This window comes from Vipera ursinii (assembly GCF_947247035.1).
Source record: "Vipera ursinii genome assembly, chromosome: 2".
NCBI lineage: Eukaryota > Metazoa > Chordata > Lepidosauria > Squamata > Viperidae > Vipera > Vipera ursinii.
The window spans coordinates 264393392-264415648 of NC_139513.1; the positions used below are offsets into that span (position 1 = coordinate 264393392).

The 22257-nt window shown below is 39.5% G+C and overlaps 2 protein-coding genes across 4 annotated transcripts in view; both read right to left on the reverse strand.

The window, feature by feature from the left end:
- The window catches only part of SERINC5 (serine incorporator 5), a 33109-nt gene extending 30695 nt beyond the window's left edge, over positions 1 to 2414 (reverse strand). For both annotated transcript variants that reach the window (XM_083356542.1, XM_083356543.1), the window contains exon 1: positions 2012 to 2414. In XM_083356542.1, coding sequence (XP_083212668.1) covers positions 2012 to 2038 — 27 coding nt within the window. In that variant the 5' untranslated portion in view covers positions 2039 to 2414. The remainder of the gene's footprint in view (positions 1 to 2011) is intronic.
- A 2213-nt stretch (positions 2415 to 4627) lies between these two features.
- The window catches only part of CDK7 (cyclin dependent kinase 7), a 41996-nt gene continuing 24366 nt past the window's right edge, over positions 4628 to 22257 (reverse strand). The window contains exons 8-14 of one of the 2 annotated variants that reach the window (XM_083353806.1): positions 21094 to 21204; positions 17837 to 17955; positions 13832 to 13931; positions 12767 to 12853; positions 12512 to 12661; positions 8801 to 8948; positions 4628 to 5938 (exon numbers count right to left, since the gene is read on the reverse strand). In XM_083353806.1, coding sequence (XP_083209932.1) covers positions 5913 to 5938; positions 8801 to 8948; positions 12512 to 12661; positions 12767 to 12853; positions 13832 to 13931; positions 17837 to 17955; positions 21094 to 21204 — 741 coding nt within the window. In that variant the 3' untranslated portion in view covers positions 4628 to 5912. The remainder of the gene's footprint in view (positions 5939 to 8800; positions 8949 to 12511; positions 12662 to 12766; positions 12854 to 13831; positions 13932 to 17836; positions 17956 to 21093; positions 21205 to 22257) is intronic. The other variant, XM_083353805.1, reaches the window with a different exon arrangement.

The window sequence follows — 22257 nt, forward strand, 5'->3', positions numbered from 1 at the left end:
TGTTCTGGAAGAGGAACAAGTTTACTTGACAAAATTGAGATTGAACTGAAACTGGATTTACAAATTACAGCCTACAAGAATGCCATGGAAAAAGATGTGAACTGATAAAGAAACTGGCGGATTACTTAATAATTAAAAGGGTTATACAAACAGTAAACCAAGAGTGAGATGGATAATTTTGGATTTATAAGAGGCTTGTTAAAGTTTGGAAGAATTTCATTGGAAGGGTTAGGTTTTATGACATTATTTAAATGGCTAAAGATTAAGATTAGAAGAATTAAAAGGAATGAATATAGTTTATTTGACCAAGGTTAAAATGTTATTTTTGATGACTCTTAAAAGACTTTTTTGCTGACACCAGGACTGACATATTTTTTAAATTGGCATATAGATAAAAGATGGGATAGAGGAAGAAGAGATTATTGGTTGCATTTAAGAGGAGGTGATGTGTTAGTAAAATTGTTTATAGTTGTGATGGTGAGAAATAACTTATGTATATATCACTTTTACTTCACTATATTCTTATTTCCTATTTTTTCTTTATATTTCTGCACCTTTTATACTATTTTTAAAGTTCATATTAGTTTTTACTGTTGTAACTATGGTATAATCTTTAATAAAATTACTGTAGTACCAAAAAATAAAAAAGAAAATCTATTCATAGGGTTTAAACTTCAGTAGACACTCGGTGGATATGAAACTAACATACAAGGTAAAAAGTGCACATGGCTGGATTGTCAACTGGATTCCAAATTCTATAGAAGCTGTACACATGGTCACCAGTTGTGAATTAAGATGCTATCAAATTTCAACCACTTTCATATATTAACATATTTCACATGCACAGTTAGAGAACACTTATACACTCCTTTATGTTATGACTTATGAAAATAGGTAGAATTGGATCTAGAATTTAGAATCCCAATTCTTCTTTCTTATTCTGCAGGCAGAATGCAAAATTATATTGGGGGAAGGGGTCAATTTCCTCCATTTCCAGAACAACTCCATGTTAATTATTGCATAGAAAGTAAGTGCATCTTTTTTTTTTCTAGAGATTTGCTGTTCCTAATTGAAAACTGTCAGTTTTCTTGTTCAATGCTTGTTTGGAAGAGGGTATACATTTTTAACAGTACAAGGGAAAGTTTGGAGGCAGCACATTTATACATGATTTCCTTCATCAAATTATTATAGTAACCTAGCACATATGCTGCACTAATAATTTTATTCATGCTTTATTTAAAGCAACTATGCTTTATTCATTAAATCATAGCTCAGCAGAAGGTTATAAACTCCACCACACAGCAGAAAAGTTAATTTTCTTAGGATAAGCAAATACAGATATAAACGTTACAAAAAATGCATAGTACTGAATTTAGACAAATTCCAAGCAACTGAAATTGGGATTGGGTTGCATGATGACAACCGTGGACATGATTGTAACTAAATAATATAATAGCTATTGTTTTATCAAAACACACATATTAGCAGCGACTTCTTCAGTGAGTCTTTTCTTTATTGTTTTGCTAAATTCCTTTGACAGCCCCCCCCGGTAATAAAGCAGGACTTTATAACAAACTGACCCAGAGAAAAACAAAGATATATCTTAATCCAAGTCTGCAATCATCAGCTTGGCCCTGATTTCCGGTTTAACAACTAAAGCAAGGCTGTGAAAACGGCAAGCGATCCCCGACGCCCACTCAACCGACAGGGAAAGCGATTTGCAGCTGAGAAATCAGAGGAAGAGCTCAGCTAGATCCTAGTTCGAGCCCAGAATCACCTAAATGGGTGGACGATCCGGTCAGGAGCTAGGCTTCTGCCGGAGAAGCGCAACCGCCAGCGCATCTTCCTGCCCCAACGCGAAGGCGCGGCTTGAACGGCATTGTCCGGCGAAAAGAGGCGCTGAGGCAGCCCCCACGGACACTTGCCTGCCACGAAGCCAGGGTGGAGCCGTTTAGCAAGGCTTCCCTACCCGGGACAGAAATCGCGGGGGTTGCGTTCGCGCGCGCCTTACCTGGCCGGCGCAGCAGCGCGCAGACATGGTCGACGCCGCGTAACGCTCTCTTCCCCGCACCTGCCCGCACTCCTCAGGCGTCTGGCGGCCTCTTCCCGGCAAATCGTCGTCGGCGGACAGATGCGGGGTCCCCCTCCGGCGCAGAAAACGCCGAGCGCAGCCTGCTGCCGTGTGGCCCCGGCGCCCAGCTGTCCAGAGACTGACCCACCTCTTGGGTGCAACCCTCCGGGCGGAGAGACAGCTAGCTCCAGCCCAGCCCAAACTCTGGGATTAGGCTTCCGCTGTCGTCAGCTCGCCTCTAAGGAGCTAGATGGCTTTCCGGTGCGGGGGCCGTCTTAGGCAGAGCGGGAGAGGGAAGAGGGATCGGGTAAACCCCAGCAGCAGGCCACCTGTCCGCGTTCACACGCCCCAAGGGCTCTGCTGGGCTCGGAGATGAAGCGCAGGCGCGAAGCCAGGCGGCTTGGGCTTCCCGGGAGAGAAAGGAGGGAAGAGGGAGGAGTTGGAGACGGACGACCGCGCTTGTTTACGAGGAAGGGAAGCGTCCTTCGCGGGTTAGCGCTCTGCGGGAGGGCAACTCGCGGGGAGGTCAGGGCATCAGTCGGTTTCAGGAGAAAATGCCTAGTGCAGCGTTTTCCAACCTTAGGAACTTGAAGATGCGTGGACTTCAACTCCCAGAATTCCCCAGCCAGCTATGCTGGCTGGGGAATTCTGGGAGTTGAAGTCCACGGATCTTCAAGTTCCTAAGGTTGGAAAACGCTGGCCTAGTGGACTCGCTTTCACCCCTTGCATTTTATTTTGCATCTGAAAGCCCCTTTCTGCTGGATGAGGCTGGAGCTTGGTTCTCGCGGTCCATTTTTTTTTAAAAAAAAATGTTGGCAAGGAAAGATGCAGAGCTTCTCAATTGTTCAAGCAGCGTGGGTGCTTCCCCATCTTTTTTTACAGAGCCTGTCTCTGCAGTTGCTTTTACATACGTTTTACAATTTTTTTTTCACGTATTGTGTGTTCTACTCACACTTGTATTTACGATGCAGTAAGCGTGTTATTTTTTTTTTCAACCCGTTGACAAAGAGGTAGCTACAACGCAGATTCAGCTACAATGCAGTCTTTTTATACAGTACCAATTTTCCTTCTTTTCCCTGTCCAGCATTTGGTGGTGCAATTCTATTGGTTCTCATCTTAATGACTAAATTAAAAAAAAAAAGACAAAGTGAATGTGAAAATGTCAGTCTAGTTTTAGAAAAATGAAAATTCTGTGAATTATAAAAGAAACAAGGGGAATTCTGAACGTTATGAAGCACTGATTATAAGAACTGACATTCTTAAATTCCTGGATCTCAACAGCTTTCAGAATCTGCCTAGGGCAGTGTTTCTCAATCTGCAATTTTGGGAGTTGAAGTCCACAAAGTTCTGGGAATTCTGGGAATTGAAAAATACAGATGTTAAAATTGTTAAGATAGAAAAACACCGTACTAGAACATTGCCTTGGTGAATTAGGCTTTAGGAGCAATAAATATTTGGCGGTGTTTTTGGTTCTTCTTATTGGGACTCACTCAGAATATGAACTCATCCTGTTTGACACCTCAGTTGTTGGCTATGGAAGCCCACATGCTGTTCAAAAAGTACATGAAACTGTGGAACATAATCATTTAGAACTTTTGAGAGGGGGCAGGAGCACACTGAAGACATGGTAACTCTATAGTTTGTTACTCTAAAGCAGGGGTCCCCAACCCCCGGTCCATGGACCAGTACCGGGCTGCGGCATGCCAGCAACTGGTCCGCACAAATAAGCTAAGCCCCATCTGCGAGATGCAGGCATCATACAAAACCATGAACCCTCTGGTCCACGGAAAAACCTCTCTCCAAGGAACTGGTCCCTGGTGCCCAAAAGGTTGGGTGCTTCTGCTCTAACACAGTGTTTTTCAAACTTCGCAACTTTTAAGAATTCTCCCAGAATTTCCCAACCAGCCCCGTTGCCAAGTTTGAAAAACAATGCTCTAAAGAGTAACTATAAAAGCATAAGGTAAAAGGTAAAGGTTCCCCCGCACATGTGTGCTAGTCGTTTCCGACTCTAGGGGCCGGTGCTCATCTCTATTTCAAAGCCGAAGAGCCAGCACTTGTCCAAGGACGTCTCTGTGGTCATGTGGCCGGCATGACTAGACGCCAAAGGCGCACGGAATGCTGTTACCTTCCCACTGGAGTGGTCCCTATTTTTCTACTTGCATTTTTACGTGCTTTCGAACTGCTAGGTTGGCAGAAGCTGGGACGAGTAACGGGCGCTCACTCTGTTACGCGGCACTCGGGATTCGACCCGCCAAACTGCCGACCTTCTGATCGACAAGCTCAGCATCCTAACCCACTGAGCCACCGTGTCACCGTATAAAAGCATATTATAGACTTAAGAAATGTACCAGAAGTTCCTATTAGAGGGGAAACTAGCATTCAGTTCAGACTAGACAACAAGTAAGAAATATATGAATGCAGAAATATTAGAATTTTACATTATTAGAATGGTTTAAAAATAAATGCAGGGATTTACAGGAGTAATACAGATATTCCTCAACTTACAACCACAATTGAGTACCAAATTTCTGTTGCTAAACGAGACAATTGAGTTTTATTATTTTATTCATTTATTAAACTTATATACCGCCCTTCTCCCGTAGGACCCAGGGCGGTTCACAAGGCAATTAAAACAACATTACAATACAAAAATTAATAACAATTGAAATAGATTAAATTATCCTTAATTAAAATCTAAAACCCCTATAACTCTGATTAAAAACCCAATTACAATAAGTTAAAAAATTAAAAAATCCTCAGTTTTGATCCATTTTATGACCTTTCTTGCCACAGTTGTTAAGAAAATCATTGCAGTTAAGTTAGTATTACCGTTGTTAAGTGAATCTGGCTTCCCCATTGACATTGCTTATCAGAAGGTTGCAAAAGGTGATCAGAAGTTATGTCCCAACTATTCACATTCCTGAATTTGGGATTGCTATTCAATCACTCATGTCTTACTTCTCACATATACTACTGCATTGTACTCTACCTGGGACAGCCCTTGCAAACTACTCAGAAGCTGCAGTTAGTATCCTCCCCTAACATCATTAATAACTTCAGGATGTTTGTGGAACCATCTACCTCCAATTACCATGCTCTTCTTTCCTCAGAACCCATGGAATAACCTCTCCCCCCACCCCACATTGTAAATTCCTGAATCTGCTGGCCTTTAGGAATGCTTGAAGATGATATATGCACCTATTGCCACTATAAGAGTTTTTGTTCTTTCTCTTGAATGGGAAGCATAAAATTATTATGGGATAAACAAGTCCACAGTTTTTTCCAGGGACATTACAGTAATCTCTGATTTAGTTCATCTATGTTATCCATTGTTATATGTCTTTATTTCAATCCATTCTTTTAGTCTAACATACTTTTTAATTCAACATCTGCTGAACATCATGTCTTCAAAGTATCTGAGTTTCTGCTTGGTAATCTGGTTTCTCAAGAAGCAAGCAGCTTTATCCTATATACTGAAGCATATTTTCAGAACAAAAATATTTTGGCCTTCTCTCTGCCTAACAAGGATATTTGGAAAAAAAGTTTCATTTCTATTCTTTGCATTTGCAATTTATAATTTTCCAGTTCATTCAGCTGACTGTTCATGTATTCACACTTAAAACATTTTACTCACCAAATCATTTTTTTGTATTTGTATTTTTTATTTTTTAAAAAGGCAATAAAATACATGGTTATTATGTACTGAAATACTACATACATATTACAAACATTTACAAACATAGCTTTCACCCATTTTTAATTGACATCTCCCAGTTGTCACATTTGGTCTTTTCAGATATCATAGCAGCAGAAATGTTCAAGATCCTCATTTCCATAGCTGTCAAAAAACCAGTTTTTTGGGTAACCCTGGGTGGAAAATATACACATAACATATTTTTGCATATCAGTTCAGCAAATTAATATGTCCTGATCCTTCTGAAAATTTTATTATATTTATGTGTTGTTAGGAATATATAAAAAATAGGTTTTACTATCCATTTCCAATCTAAATGTGGGAACTGTGGGGATGAAGAATTTCTCTTCTGATTTTAAATAAAAAAGACTATATTCAACAAATGCAAATACTCTCTTGCTTTATATCTGAACCCTCATGAAGTCTAAGACAGGCTGCTTCAAAGTGATAAAATTCATAGCTGTTTGAATAATTCCAGTGAATAGTTTCTAGTTTTAGGACTGTTATCTGGATTTTTTCCATTTGTGAAACATACAGTTGCAAGAAAAAGTATGTGAACCCTTTGGGATTACGTGGAGTTTTGCATGAATTGGCCACCAGCCTTGGTGGAGCAGTGGGCTAATGCCTCCTTAAGTAACACCAGCTGCCTGCAATTAGTGCAGGTTCGCATCCCACCAGGCTCAAGGTTGACTCAGCCTTCCATCCTTCCGAGGTAGGTAAAATGAGGGATTGTTGGGGGCAATTAAGCTGACTTTGTAATAATGCCGCTTGGGGGGGCGAAAGCCCTAATAAGCAGGCATATACATAGAATGAAGGCTACTGCTACGCTTGTAAGCCGCCCTGAGTCTTCGGAGAAGGGCGGGATATAAATGGAATAAAAATAAAAATAAAATAAAAATAAAATGCGCTCTAAACGTCATGTAAGTCACAACAATAAAAAAACACAGTCTGCTTAAAATAATACTACACAAACATTAGCTGTTGTCATGTTTTAATTGAACTTAAGATGGAAACATTCACAGTGCAGGGTGGAAAAAGTATGTGAACCTTTGGACTTAATAACTGGTTGACCCTCCTTTGGCAGCAATAACCTCAACCAAACGTTTCCTGTAGTTGCAGATCAGACCTGCACAATGATCTGGAATAATTTTGGACCACTCCTCTGCACAAAACTGTTTCAGTGTAGCAATATTCTTGGGATGTCTGGTGTGAATCGCTCTCTTAAGGTCATGCCACAGCATTTCAATCGGGTTGAGGTCAGGACTCTGGGCCACTCCAGAAGGCGTATTCTGTTCTGTTGAAGCCATTGTTTTGTTGAATTACTTGTATGCTTTGGGTCATTGTCCTGTTGCATCACTCATCCTCTGCGGAGCTTCACTTGGCGGACAGATGGTCATACGTTTTCCTGCAAAATGTCCTGATAAACTCGAATTCATTTTCCCATCAATGACAACAATCCGTCCAGGCCCTGAGGCAGCAAAGCAGCCCCAAACCATGATGCTCCCTCTGCCATGTTTTACAGTGGGGATGAGGTTTTGATGTTGCTGTGCTGCGCCTTTTTTTCTCCACACATAGTGTTGTGTGTTTTTCCCAAACAACTCAATTTTGGTTTCATCTGTCCACAGTATATTTTGCCAGTAGTGCTGTGGAACATCCAGGTGCTCTTTTGCAAACTTCAAACGTGCTGCAATATTTTTTTTGGACAGCAATGGCTTCCTCTGTGGTGTCCTCCCATGTACTCCATTCTTGTTTAATGTTTTCCTTATTGTAGATGTGTCAACAAAAATGTTAGCATGTGCCAGAGATTTCTGTAGGTCTTTAGCTGACACTCTAGGATTCTTCTTTACCTCATTAAGCATTATGCGCTGTGCTCTTGCAGTCATTTTTACAGGACGACCACGCCTAGGGAGAGTAGCAACAGTGCTAAACTTTCTCCATTTGTAGACAGTCTGTCTTACCGTGGACACATGAACATCAAGGCTTTTGGAGATACTTTTGTAACCCTTTCCAGCTTCATGCAAGTCAACAATTCTTGATCGTATGTCTTCTGAGAGCTCTTTTCTGCGAGGCATGGTTCACATCATTTTTGAGACCAGTAAACCCAAAACAGGTGTGTGTTTTTAAAGGGCAGGACGGCTGTCAGCAACACATCCAATATCATCACACTGGTTGGAGTCAAGGTTGGCTCACTCCTGGCTCCAATTAGCTCTTGGAGAAGTCATTAGGCTAGGGGTTCACATACTTTTTCCACCCTGCACTGTGAATGTTTCCATCTTATGTTCAATTAAAACATGACAACAGCCAATGTTTGTGTAGTATTATTTTAAGCAAACTGTGTTTTTCTATTGTTGTGACTTACATGATGTTTAAAGCGCATTTTATGGCCAATTCATGCAAAACTCCACGTAATCCCAAAGGGTTCACATACTTTTTCTTGCAACTGTAACTCATCAAAACTGAATCACATTCCAAGCACAAAATGGCTAAATTTCTCTTAATATAATCTTATACAAATCAAAAAGCAGTCTAGAAATATTTAAATAAAAACATTTTAAATAATGGCAACACTAATTGAACTATTAAACCTGGAATGACAAACCCACTTTCTCTTCCCTTACTTTGAACAAAATGCAATATGTTTATTTTAAACATTAGAATGATGTAGTCAAATATGCCTTTGTGCATATTTATACGTGTGTATGAAAAGATCAAAGTTCTGTCCCTATTTATGGAATATGGAGCATACATAGAAAATAAACTGCAATTATGATCTTCATAAACTCTTTGTGGGTGCCCATGGATATAGCAGTTAAGGCATCTGACTAGTACTGAGAAGTTTCAGGTTTAAGTTCAGCATGGAGACCCAGTGCCTGATTTTAGGCCAGTCATTTCTCTTAGCACAACCTATAGGGCTCTTATAGAAATAAAATTTAATAAGATCTCCATATAAAAACCATTAATTTCTGGGAGAAAAAGCGCAATATAAATTATATTAATTAACACAAAATCTAAGAAACAACTGATCATAATTTTACCTTGATCTTTTCCATCCATCCTTTTCCTTTTTAAATTAGAAACAGGATTTTGTTGCTCTTTCAAAGCTTCTGCAGGACAGTTGGGTCTTGGCAATTGAGTTCCAGGTGTTGGTGCTGGTCGATTACTAAAATACTCATGTTTCAGTGCCTGAAAGGCAAAAGAACAGAATAAGCTGCATCTTTGAAGCGATAGTTTTCTCTATAAAAGCTTTATTTAGTTTTCACTCTACAAGCTTCATTTAACAGGTTTGGCTGTATGAACTTTTGTTTGGTTAATTAAAAGGAGTTTTTGCATGAGTTGGAAAGAAATATAATGGTAATAAGAGAGATTATTGCCACAGTTCTATATATTCCATTTAGAACTGAGAAGTGGTACATGATTTGAAAATGGTGTCACTGTAAAGGTAAGAAAAAGGCAGTAAGAAGTCCAATTTTAGTAGCAAGTTAATACTGGTAGCTTTGGTACACTTAAAAACATGTTGTCAACATGTGCTGCAGTCAGACTTGAAAAGTCTGGACTTGTTTGGGACCAGCTAGGAACATAGATTTATCATACTAACTTAGCCTCCAGCAACTTTGTGCCTTCCAGATACACTGGATATCAGCTCTAATCTCTAGGTAACTTGTTAATATTGTGTTGATACTTTCATCTTGATAAAATATAGGGCTGAACAGGCAGAGAAGATCAAAGCCTGATCATTCTCAGGAAAGTAGAAATAGGTAGGTAAGCTAATTAATTATAAATAAGTTAGGTTACTGATATGTGCCAACACATAGATAGATATAGGCTCATAGGGGGTTAAGATACCCCCTGCTCAAGCAGGAGACCCTATAAGCTATGAAATAAAACAGAAGCTCCTTTGAGTGCTATTCTTTATACAATCAACAGCTCTTAAACAAGAAACAATGAGGATGTGAACAGATTTCTATAAGTTTACGAAATATTGTATTCCTCACCCCTAAACAAAAACATCCAAAGAGGACTGAAAAAGCTAAGGGGGCACAGGATGCTGAATGACTGCAAGGATGTGGTATGGAGTACCTTTGAATAAAGTATAGGTACTCCTCGACTTACAACCACAATTGAGACCAGCATTTGTGTTGCTAAGCAAGGCAGCTGTTAAATGAATTTTGCCTTATTTTAAAATCCTTCTTGCCACAGTTGTTAAGTAAATCACAGCAGTTGTTAAGTTAGTAACATAGTTAAGGTAATCTGGCTTCCCCATTGAGTTTGCTGGACAGAAGGTTGCAAAACCTGCTGCCGGCGTCAACTCCCCTCCGCCCTGTGCGTGCCCACAGAGAGGGCCTCCTCAGGGTGCCTCCGGTCAGGGAATGTCGACTGGTGGCCCCCAGGGGGAGGGCCTTCTCTGTGGGTGCTCTGGCATTATGGAACCAACTGCCGGTTGAGCTCCGGATGGCATCAGACCTCCGATCCTTCCGTCGCGGGCTGAAGACCCACTTATTTGAATTAGCTGGTCTGGCATGATGGGGGAATATGGGTTTTTAATTGTTTTTTTTAGTATTCTATTATTGTTGTATTTTAATTGGGCACTGGTTTAATTTTCTTTTAACTTTTGTACCGCTATTTATATATGCCCTGTGAACCGCCCTGAGTCCCTCGGGAGAAGGGCGGTATAGAAATCAAATAAAACTAAACTAAACTAAACTAAAAGGTGATCACATGACCCTAGGACACAGCAACGGTCAGAAATATGAGTCAGTTGCCAAGCATCTGAGTTTTGATCATGTGACCATGGGGATAATGCAACAGTTGTGTGAAAAACAGTCATAAGTCACTTTTTTCAGTGCCATTGTAACTTTGAACAGTCACTAAATGAATGGTTGTAAGTCGAGAATGGCCTGTAGAGAAGGCTTGCACACTCAGTGGGACTAGGATTTTAGGCACCAGTCCTTGGCCGTGCCCCCTCTCACCTCAGCTGATTTACAGCCAGTTTTCGTCCTCCACTGGCCCTCCCCCGGCCATTCTCCACAGCCAATGGCCCCCTGGCCCTCCGTCCCTGCCCATTCACCCAGACGCCATTTGATCCAGGCATTTTGCTGTAGGGAACAAATAGCCCCAGCCAACCGGGTGGCAGGCAGAAGCAATGGTGCTGCGGGGCAGTGTGCAATTAGCAATGGGCGATCGCAGGGGCTGTAGGGTGGGCAGTGTGCAATGCACTTTTTTTTTAAAAAAAAAAGCGCCAGAGCTGCTCTGCAAGTTTTTTTTAAAGGGGCTGTGCTTTCTGTCCAACTGGGTGACTCCAGAGTGTCAGGGGACCATTGGCTGTGGAGAATGGCTGTGGGGGGACCAGGGGAGAAGGAAAGCTGGTATAAATCAGCTGAAGCGAGCAGCTGGGGGTGAAGGAGATGCAGCCAAGGGTTGGTGCCTAAACATCCCATTCCAGTTGCAACTATATACCTCATTTTTTTTAATCCCATTTATATCCCGCCCTTCTCCGAAGACTCAGGGCGGCTTACAATCTAAAGCACAAATCAATGTGCTTCATTCTATGTATATGCCTGCTTATTAGGGCTTTCGGGGCCCCCCAAGTGGCATTATTACAAAGTCAGCTTATTGCCCCCAACAATCTGGGTCCTCATTTTACCTACCTCGGAAGGATGGAAGGCTGAGTCAACCTTGAGCCTGGTGGGACGCGAACCTGCACTAATTGCAGGCAGCTGGTGTTACTTAAGGAGGCATTAGCCCACTGCTCCACCAAGGCTTTTCTGTTTGGACTTATAGGACTGAAATACATTTCTAAGTATCTATGCCAGGAAAAACTTTTGGTGTGATCTGAGAAGAAATGAAGACCACAAGAACAGCTGCAGCACATAACTAGATGTTCCCAATCTTAAATAAAATAAAATAAAACAAAGATATATCTATCCGGAAACATTTGTTCATATGGAGTTCTCAAGAAGGGGTTTAAGAAAAAGGTCTGAAACATTTTGCTAGGGTTGATTAAAAAGCACACCAAACCAAGATTTTAAAACACATGCTTTCAATTACAAATACAATATGGGAATAAGTCTCTAAATTCAGTGATACTTGCATCTTCTTATGATAAATTCTGTTGCAAGCACTCTAGCTACTTGTGGGGCCTCAGAGAAAGGGAAGTTATTGGTTTGGTGCCCATTCTTCTTCTTTGCAGTTTGAGCCAAGAGAGAAATTGCTTTGCCACTAAGTGCTGAGAGATCAGGCATGCTTCTCCTTCCCACTAGCAAGACACAAACCTTGCTCCCTTCTCTCTCTTCTCCACAGCTTAGCTTCTTTACCTGACTGATTGCTTGAGTTGGTGGCCCTAGACTTTGGCTGAAGAGGTCCTGCTGTGACTGAATTATAGTTTAGCCACCAGCCTGATTCAAATTGGCCTTTCTCCTACCATTTTACCCGTACCTTGAGAACTGGTTGTCAGAAGACAAACTGAAATACTGTATTTTCCAGCGTATAAGACGACTGGGCGTATAAGACGACCCCCCCAACTTTTGAGGTGATTTTCATGGGTTAAAAAGTCGTCTTATACGCCGGAAAATACGGTATTATTAACTCACCGATAACATCAGAAACAAGCTCATTGCCAAGAAAATGGCCCCAAAAGTGCAATAGGCATGGAAGATGTAGGTTTTTTTTTACAACAAAATAGGGCAGTTTTGCCAACAAAAAAAAATATCTGAGTACACTAGCAGTAATTTATAGGGTAAATTAAATACCTGAGTAGCTGTGAACCTAGTACAAGGATCAAACCGAAATAAGCCTTGCAGTAATTCCAGCAAATCATCACCAGCAGCACTGAAGATGTGCTGAAAATGCATTCCAGGGAAACTTTTAAAAGTAACATAATCTGGAAGATTTGTCATACCCTATTGGAAGAAAAGAAAACCAATATAAGAAGAAAAGCTTAGTCACTATGGAATGATAGTCCCCCATCTATAAATACAATTTAATTCTTCAGCCAACCAACTTACAGGCCACTGCTCCTCTGTTGGCGTACCAAGAGTTTCAAAAATCTTGGTGAGCTGATCCAGATCAGAATCTCCTGGCAAAAACGGAACCTATAGTAAGATGAATATGCTGACATTCAAAATATTTAATCATTTGGCTTTACAAGTCTCAGGGTTTCTGAGCAATAAATTCAAGCCATGGCAATAAATTCTCTACATTGCGAGATTCTGGTTTTTTTGCAATGATGGGAGAATGATTTAATTTCATACAGATGAGAGGGAGGACTAGGATGGGGAGAAACCCTGGAATGACTGAAGTGATGGAAGAACAGAGAAAAGGCTTCTCCAAGCAATCTGTTCACTGCCTCATCAAGAGGGACATGAGAAAGAGATTGGCAAAACGAAAAACAGAGTGTCCCACTCCAATGTGGCTCAGACGCCACCTATTATTAGCATCAATTGAAGAAAAGCAAGCCTAAACAGAAGGAAATTTTTAGGTTTTACGGAGATACCAAAAATGATTGTAGAGTAGTCTTCCTCCCCTACTCACCCCCTGAAGTGTGACTGACCCTTCCCTTCAAAGCAGCTCTATTTTAATGGGCTGCTGGAGCCTGGAATTATTTGCAGGGTTCATCTGGCTTTGGTTTCCTCTTCTCTCTCTCTCTCTCTCTCTTTCTCTCTCTGTCTCTCTCTCTCTCTCTCTTTCTCTCTCTCTCTCTCTCTCTCTCCCCCCCCCCACCTTGATGAGTATGACAACTGATTTTCTCTTTTAGTAATGAGGACGCTCTGCCCTGCTTTGTGCTCTACACAGTCAGTTAGGTTGGGCTCATCTATAAATATAGCTAAATAAGTAAGATACTTGTATTTGTTATGGCAGAAGGAAAAACCTTCAGGAACAGCCTCAACCAAGACAATGGTTAGATAAAAGAAACCCGAGTTAGGGACAGAACTATAACCTAAGAAAATCTCTCAGTCAAGGCTCTCCCTAGTTCTCTCTTCTTTGTTAACACTGTCAGACTGAACGATGGTGCAAAAAGTGAAATTTAATCTGTCAAGCATTTTCAGTCAAGCCCTGTCCCCCATGCTTACCCTTAGAAGCAATTCAGCCAAGATGCAGCCTACTGCCCACATATCCACACCCACTCCATACATTCTAGCTCCAAACAATAGTTCAGGTGCTCGATACCACCTGTAAAACAGGTTAACAATCAGAGTACATTGTATTTCTTCACTAAAAAGGCATATGGAAAGCAAAGTGCAAACTTGGCAATTTTTCTCAAAGTACAAGTATAAAACAATATAAAGAAATGCAGATAAGAAATCAAATATAAACAATAAAATATAGGTGCAGTTAACAAATCTTTAAAAAATCATGTACGAGTAATATATTCTAGTACATCTTTAAAAGCTTACCATGGTATGAGGCATTTTATACCCTTTTCACAATCAAGCTATATGGAGAATGAAACTACAAACTTCCTCACTTTGTGTTTAAGGATGAAAATATTTATTTAAGTATAGACCTTCCCTACAGATAAGTACCTTAAAATTAACTTGAAAAAAATACGAAAAAGTTGGAGAGAAAGTAATGAACAAGATAATTAATACCATTAATATCAAATCTTCAGAAACACAGTTTCTAAAGAACCTCATGGTTTTAATTCAGCTTAAATTCACCATTAGGCTGAATGAGTCCTAACTGTAATTACTAATATAAAAAATGGCCAATTCTGAAGTAACACATGGACTGAAAGTAAAGTTAGAAGAAAGTAAAGTTATTGTTAAGTAATAATTGTATGGAAAAGATGTACAATTAGCTCTCATTTTCACATAGCAAAGTAGATATGCAGCAGTTGGTACATTTCATTTTATCAGCTTTCTATTTCCCCCTATTTCCTACATTTCCTTTGTCAGGATAATAATTTAATAGCTAAACAGTTTATGTAATGATGAAATGCAATATAAGATGGATGATGCAATAATAGGAATGACTCAGCAGGTGTGTGTATCCCTTTAAGAGACTGAGTATAAAAGGGAAGGCTTTTGCTGCTGTGTTCTCTTGTCCGTTTCCTGCTGTGTATTGGAGTTTGCTGAATTATCACCCTGTGTATGTATTTTGTTTCTAATATATTTGTAGATATTGTAATATAAACCACCATTGAATACAAACTACTGTTTACTGTACTTACTCCTGCGTTACCTCAGCGCAATAAGACTGTGCATACTATAACATCCTTCCATGTCCATTTCCCCCCAAGATCCTAAAATGATCTTTCCCACATTCAAAACCACTCACCACCCTTGTATTCTTCACTAATTCTCTCAATACTTCAACACAATCACATTAATCATATTTTTAGATTTGTACTTTCTTTGTCAAGTGTATGAATACATTTATGTTTAACCACATATTCCAAACAGACAGACTGTTTTCTAACTAATTCTCACCATCTGCCCTTCTAATTCATTTTTAAGTTACCTCATAGACCAATAGTTTTTTCCATACTTTCCTGTTGTGGTCCTCCCATTTTTTTTATAGTTTAACAAAATAATTTCTTTCTCATTTGTATTCATTTAAAATGTTGCATGATTTTATACAAAATTCATTTTATCATTGTTCAGTGGAATATGTCACTATAATAATATAACAAGAATCTATGGATTCCTACTTTCATACATATAACAGATTAGATTATTTCAATTCATACTTTTAGATATATATTTTAGTCTTTCATTCGTAATTAAATCCTACATGTAATTATTAACTGCATTCTCCAAGAATAGCCAACCTTTGTTAAATCCATCCTCTTTTTCTTACTTGCACTGAAACACAATACACCTATTCTTTCTTTCAGTTATTAATGCATGCTTTGTATTATTTATTCTTCTTACATTTCAAGACACAATCTTCCATATGCCATGGGCGTAATCAGATGTGCTTATAAATATTGACTACCACCATCACTACTCAACATGGCTTTGGTCCTTGAAGACTTTTACACAGCATTATTTGTACGAGAGAAGGTGTAATCTAGTTATCAGCCATAGTTGTACCCATGCTACATATAACACCTTTCTAAGTTTAGGGACAAGTCATTTTTGGTGCATTTTACCCAGTATGTCACAAACACAATCAAATCAGGTACAAGGTTTATTCCTAGCATGCTCACATTATTTTCTGCAAGCCAGGATATTTATTGCAGAGATATCTTGCAAGCCAGGATACTGTTGTCCATTTCCTACCAAGTATAGTCATGTGAAAAAGTAATTACATCCCATGTAAAGGTGAAATAACTGAACAACAATAACAGCAAACCTATGAAAAATTTTAAATTTATAAAAAGTTCTTAATCTCTGTTTAAAATTAATCTGGAAGGAATCTAAACCTTCCAATTCAGTATCATTATATATGATGAGATGGAGAGGAAATAATGATTAAAATGTTCATCTATCCCAGGATCTGAAAACATACTTAATATTATACTATAAATTAAGCTCTGTTTTTAATGTACCATGTAATTTACTGTATTTATATTCAGCTAATGTGAAAATTAGTGTTTTTACTTTAGTATTAAACTAAATAAGTACGAGAAACATCTTCAGTGTCTGTTCTTCTGAAGTTTTACATATATATCATCTTTTTCCTTTCCCCCCAAAGTAAGAGATTCCTCCCCCCTATTAACTATAATACAGTTCAGTCCTGACACTCCAGCAATATTTAACATTTTCTGAGTTGGAAGGGAGAATTGCTGCATTCCCCACCTCCCTCTCTGTAATCACACTCCAACCAGCATGTCTTTGTAAGCACACAAAATTGCATGAGATGAAGATTTCTAATTTCCTTGCTTAGTCTCATCTATACAGAATAAACTTGGGTATTATGTGATGTTGAATCTTCTGCTTGTGTATATTATTTATCTGTGTCAAAAATGATGCAAAATCACTCCTTTTCATTAGCACTGGACTAGCAAATTCCTCATTTGTCCAGTTGGTGCTATGTATCCTATTATCCTTGGCTATTTCATTGAATGAAAGAAAAGCCATTATTGCACTCAAAATTTTATAACAACCATAACCTTGATTACGTCTACTGGATTAGTGCATTTTGTCTTATTATATAAATCTAATTAAAATTACTTTTCTGATTGTGTGTGTGTGTGTGTGTGCATGTGCATGCCTTTGAGTCAGTGCTGACACCTGGTAATTGTCGGAGTCACTTTTTTTTGCAAGATATTTGGAAGTGATATACCATTCCCTTCTTCCTAGGATTGAGAGTGAATGATTGATCCAAAGTCATTTAATTGGTTTCTTGCATAAAGTGAGGCTAGAACTCACATTCTACAGGTTCTAGTGTGGTGCCTTTAACCACTACGCCAAAATGGCTCTTGACTTTGCTGGCATTATAATATTTTGTGGACCAAAGCGGATTAACGGCATCTTTAAAAATCAAAATTATTTGAAACGTCTTCACATTAACCAAGTCTATGGAGTGGTGATTAGAAGCCTGTATAGAAGATAACATGAACTATCTAATATTTTTTATTTAGGTACGGTTCAGGATACATTTTGATTACCAAGAGCATAAGACATTGAAGTGATAGTCACAGCCATACTGCTTTGCAGTATCACAAGCAAACTGCCAATGGAATGAGAAGCTATCTTTACAGATGTATTTTTTTTCCTGGCAGTAATGTTAGCTTTGACTGACTAAAAGATATAGCATTAGGTCTGTGTTCAAGGTCTTTATTCAAGGAAGACGCTGTAAAAGAATTCAGAAAATCCTAAAACAACAACAACAAAATAGCATTAAAGGTATTTTCTATAAATTTCAAATGCTTTTTTATTTGTGCTTCTATACATCCAGAAAAAAACCACTAGTTACTAACACAGTTTTTTGGATTGTAAAATATCAGTAAAACATTACTAAAAAAACCCTCCAGAGCAGATCTTTTTTTATCCTAATCCAGGTCTGATATCCAATCCATTCTGCCCCAGTGTCCATCTTATTTAATTTTCCCTCCTTCCCTAAGTTGTGACTAGACAAGCAAACGAAGTGATTAGCTTATTTATGTGCACTGAAATTTTCTTTCTTACCTTGTTACTACTTGATGTGTATAAACTCTGTTTGGACTTCCAAAAGATTTTGCCAAACCAAAATCAGCTAGTTTTAAAACTCCATTTTCATCCAGCAACAAATTATTTGGCTTAAGGTCCTTGAAAAGAGAGATTGAGAAAAATGATAGTATATTTTCAAATGAAAATATGTTTAGAAAAGGAGTAACTTTTACCACTCATAAAAGGAATAAGTTAAGCTATCAAAACATGTACAATGAGAAATAGGTTTACAGGAAGATGTTTACAATTACACACATACCGTATTTTCCGGCGTATAAGACAACTGGGCGTATAAGACGACCCCCTACATTTCCTGTTAAATTATAGGGTTTGGGCTATACTCGCCGTATAAGACTACCCCTCTTCCAACACACACCAAATAAAAATTAAAAAACATCAGATTTGATTTTAATATGGTAATTTTAATTCAAATGCTTATGACATGCAGGTGCTTAGTAGGAAAACTGTCACTTATAAACATAAGGCTGTTTGTCATCAAACATGTAAACATAAAACAGTGCAAGTGGATTAAACTATAATAATAAGAAAGAAGAAGAAGAAGAAGAAGAAGAAGAAGAAGAAGAAGAAGAAGAAGAAGAAGAAGAAGAAGAAGAAGAAGAAGAAGAAGAAGAAGAAGAAGAAGTTGGAGGGGACCTTGGAGGTCATCTAGTCCAACCCCCTGCTAAGGCAGTAAACCCTATACCATTTCAGACAAATGGCTGTCCAGTCTCTTCTTAAAAACTTCCAGTGTTGGAGCATTCACCACTTCTGGAGGCAGGTTGTTCCACTGGTTAATTGTTCTAACTGTCAGGAAGTTTCTCCTTAGTTCTAGGTTGCTTCTCTCCTTGATTAGTTTCCATCTGTTGCTTCTTGTCCTGCTTTCAGGTGCTTTGGAGAATAGCTTGACTCCCTCTTCTTTGTGGCAGCCCCTGATTCCAGCAACCATTCCCTATTTTCCTAATTCACTTTTTCACTTTTCCTAATTCACTCTAAAGTTTTCCCTGCGCAGAGCCTTAAGTAACACAAGCTGCCTGCAATTAGTGCAGGTTCGCATCCCACCAGGCTCAAGGTTGACTCAGCTTTCCATCCTTCCAAGGTAGGTAAAATGAGGACCCAGATTGTTGGGGGCAATAAGCTGACTTTGTAATAATGCTGCTTGGGGGGGGGGGGTGAAAGCCCTAATAAACAGGCATATACACAGAATGAAGGCTATTGCTAAGCACATTGATTTGTGCTTTAAATTGTAAGCCACCCTGAGTCTTCGGAGAAGGGCAGGATATAAATGGGATTTTTAAAAAAAAAGACCAAATGGGAGATCCGCTCCAGGTTTTCCAGCCCGCCCGCCCAGTTCCTGAGTCAAATGTGTCCTTAGAGCTAAGCCCGCTGCTCTGGCTGCTGCCTTCCCCACCTGCCTTTCAAGTTGGGATAACAAACTGTGGCAAGTTCTTAAAGAGATGGGAGTACCAGACCATCTTATTGGTCTCTTGAGAAACCTATATGCGGGTCAAGAAGCAACAGTGAGAACTGGACACGGAACCACTGATTGGTTCAAAATTGGGAAAGGAGTCCGGCAAGGCTGTATACTGTCGCCCTGCCTATTTAACTTATATGCAGAGCACATCATGAGAAAGGCAGGGCTAGATGAATCAAAAGTTGGAATTAAGATTGCCGGAAGAAATATCAACAACCTAAGATACGCAGATGATACCACTCTAATGGCAGAAAGTGAAGAAGAACTAAAGAGCCTCTTGTTGCAGGTGAAGAAGGAGAGTGCAAAACTTGGGTTGAAACTTAACATTAAGAAAACCAAGATCATGGCATCTGGCCCTCTCAATTCCTGGCAAATAGATGGGGAAGAAATGGAGGTAGTGACAGATTTTATTTTCCTGGGCTCCAAGATCACTGCAGATGGGGACTGTAGCCAAGAAATTAAAAGACGCTTGCTCCTGGGGAGGAAAGCCATGGCAAATCTAGACAGCACACTAAAAAGCAGAGACATCACCCTGTCAACAAAAGTGCGTATAGTCAAGGCTATGGTCTTTCCAGTTGCAATGTATGGTAGTGAAAGTTGGACCATAAGAAAGGCTGAGCGCCAAAGAATTGAGGCCTTTGAACTGTGGTGCTGGAGAAGACTCCTGCGAGTCCCTTGGACTGCAAGGCGATCAAACCGGTCAGTCCTAGAGGAGATCAATCCTGACTGCTCTTTAGAAGGCCAGATCCTGAAGCTAAAACTCAAGTACTTTGGCCACCTAATGAGAAGGAAGGACTCCCTGGAGAAGAGCCTAATGCTGGGGAAGATTGAGGGCAATAGAAGAAGGGGACGACAGAGAATGAGGTGGCTGGATGGAGTCACTGAAGCAGTAGGCGTGAGCTTAAATGGACTCCAGAAGATGGTAGAGGACAGGAAGGCCTGGAGGAATGTTGTCCATAGGGTCGCGATGGGTCGGACACGACTTCGCAGCTAACAACAACAACAGCTGCTCAAGTTGGGATATACTACAGCTGCTCTTCAACTTTAGAAGAAAAGACGCCCAGACCCCAGCCTGTAAAAAATCACAGACTGCAGCTTCTTCTCCAATTGGTCCCGCTTTCCCTGCGTAGACTAAATGGGAGATCCGCTCCAGGTTTTCCAGCCAGCCCTGTCCCTAAATTTTCAGTACCCGCGTATAAGACGACCCCTGACTTTTGAGAAGATTTTCATGGGTTAAAAAGTAGTCTTATACGCCGGAAACTACGGTATATGATTAAACAACCAAACAGAAACAATAACACCTAAACGTTATGCTTATTTTTGTCTCCAAGGATATGTGAAGGTCCATAACCTATTAGAAACAAATAAAAAGTGAAGACAAATAATTTTACCCAAATGATCAGTCTGTTATGTCTCTTTATGTTGGCAACACAAATATGTTTTTCCACCATTGAAGGCATTCTGAGCAAGTTACTAAAACATACCATAAATCCAAATGATATATTTGAAAGTATTGGCTTTGTGAGAGGTGTCTTTCAGAAAGATCACCATTTCTATATTTCACTATTAGGACAAAAATAGCAACATGACTGCAAATTATTTAGACAAATAAATGAAATTTTATTTAGATATTAATGCTTCAGATTTCATTAAGGACAAGACAAGGAATTTACAAAGAGCTCCATCATTCTAGTCCCCCAACTCCTATTTAAAGAAGACCACTGTTGGCTGGAGGTCCATTCATTTTATCTCTAGGCTTACTTACCCTATGAAGTATCCAGTGTTCGTGTAAATATTCTAATCCCTGAAGTGTCATCAGCATATATGCTTTGATGTGGGAAGGTGTCAAAACAAGACTAGTGTCCTTTATTATAACCTGTAAAGCAATATATTTTATAAACTCCAACCACTTAATAACTAAGTTTACACAAAAGGTCTGTATTCAAATATAGAACAGGCCAATGCAGATGGTACAAAGTTTCATGTCAATAATAGTGAGGAACAGCAAACATGGAGGTTTCCAGAATAATGAATACTTTTCACTGCAGACTTACAGAAGATGAATTCTTCAATAATATTATTAATGGACTTTACCGAGTGACAAGGCTACTTACTACTAAAGATTATATATTTTTTTGAAATCTTGATGGTGCTCCCACAGGATAACTAAGCTATACCCTGTAGTTTACAAACTACAATGGTTGGTATCTCACTTTACATTAAACCATAATGTGACTTGGTTTTGGCTTAGTAAATGGTATGAACTGAGCCCACAAAGTTCAGAATTATTAAATCATAGGGCATCAGTTTGTCTTAACTTAGTCTCACTGATTTCTACGGCTCTTTGCCAAACATGAGTAAGCTGACCCACAGTTTCTATTTGACAAAAGGTTATATAAAACACTTCATTAGAATGTTTTAGGTCTAATTTAAATGAATAACTCCTTAAGCAATTTACTCTCTTTGATAAAAGCACTAATATCTTCAGCCCTCTGTTTCATGAACTTGTTACTTTCTTGGACTATATCAAATAGGTTGTTTTGCAGTATGACTCAATTATTTTACTTGCCTTCAGAATAATGCCATGTACAGAAACGGAGATGAGCACCGGCCCCTAGAGTCGGAAACGACTAGCATGCATGTGCGGGGGAACCTTTACCTTTACCTTAAAGAGTGAAACTTGCCACTATACGCAAAGTTAAACCAGTAGAAAATGCTCCTGGCTGAGGAATTCTGGGAGTTGAAGTCCACAAGTCATAAAAGGGCCAAGTTTGAAGACCCCTGACTTAGAGGATAAAAACTGCTATTCCTCTAATACAGTGGTGTCAAACTGCCGGCTCCCGGGCCGGATGCGTCACGTGGAAGCTGCGCCCACCCCATTGCCAGCAATGGCAAAACTGTCCCGATACGTTATGCGACGTCACGTGAC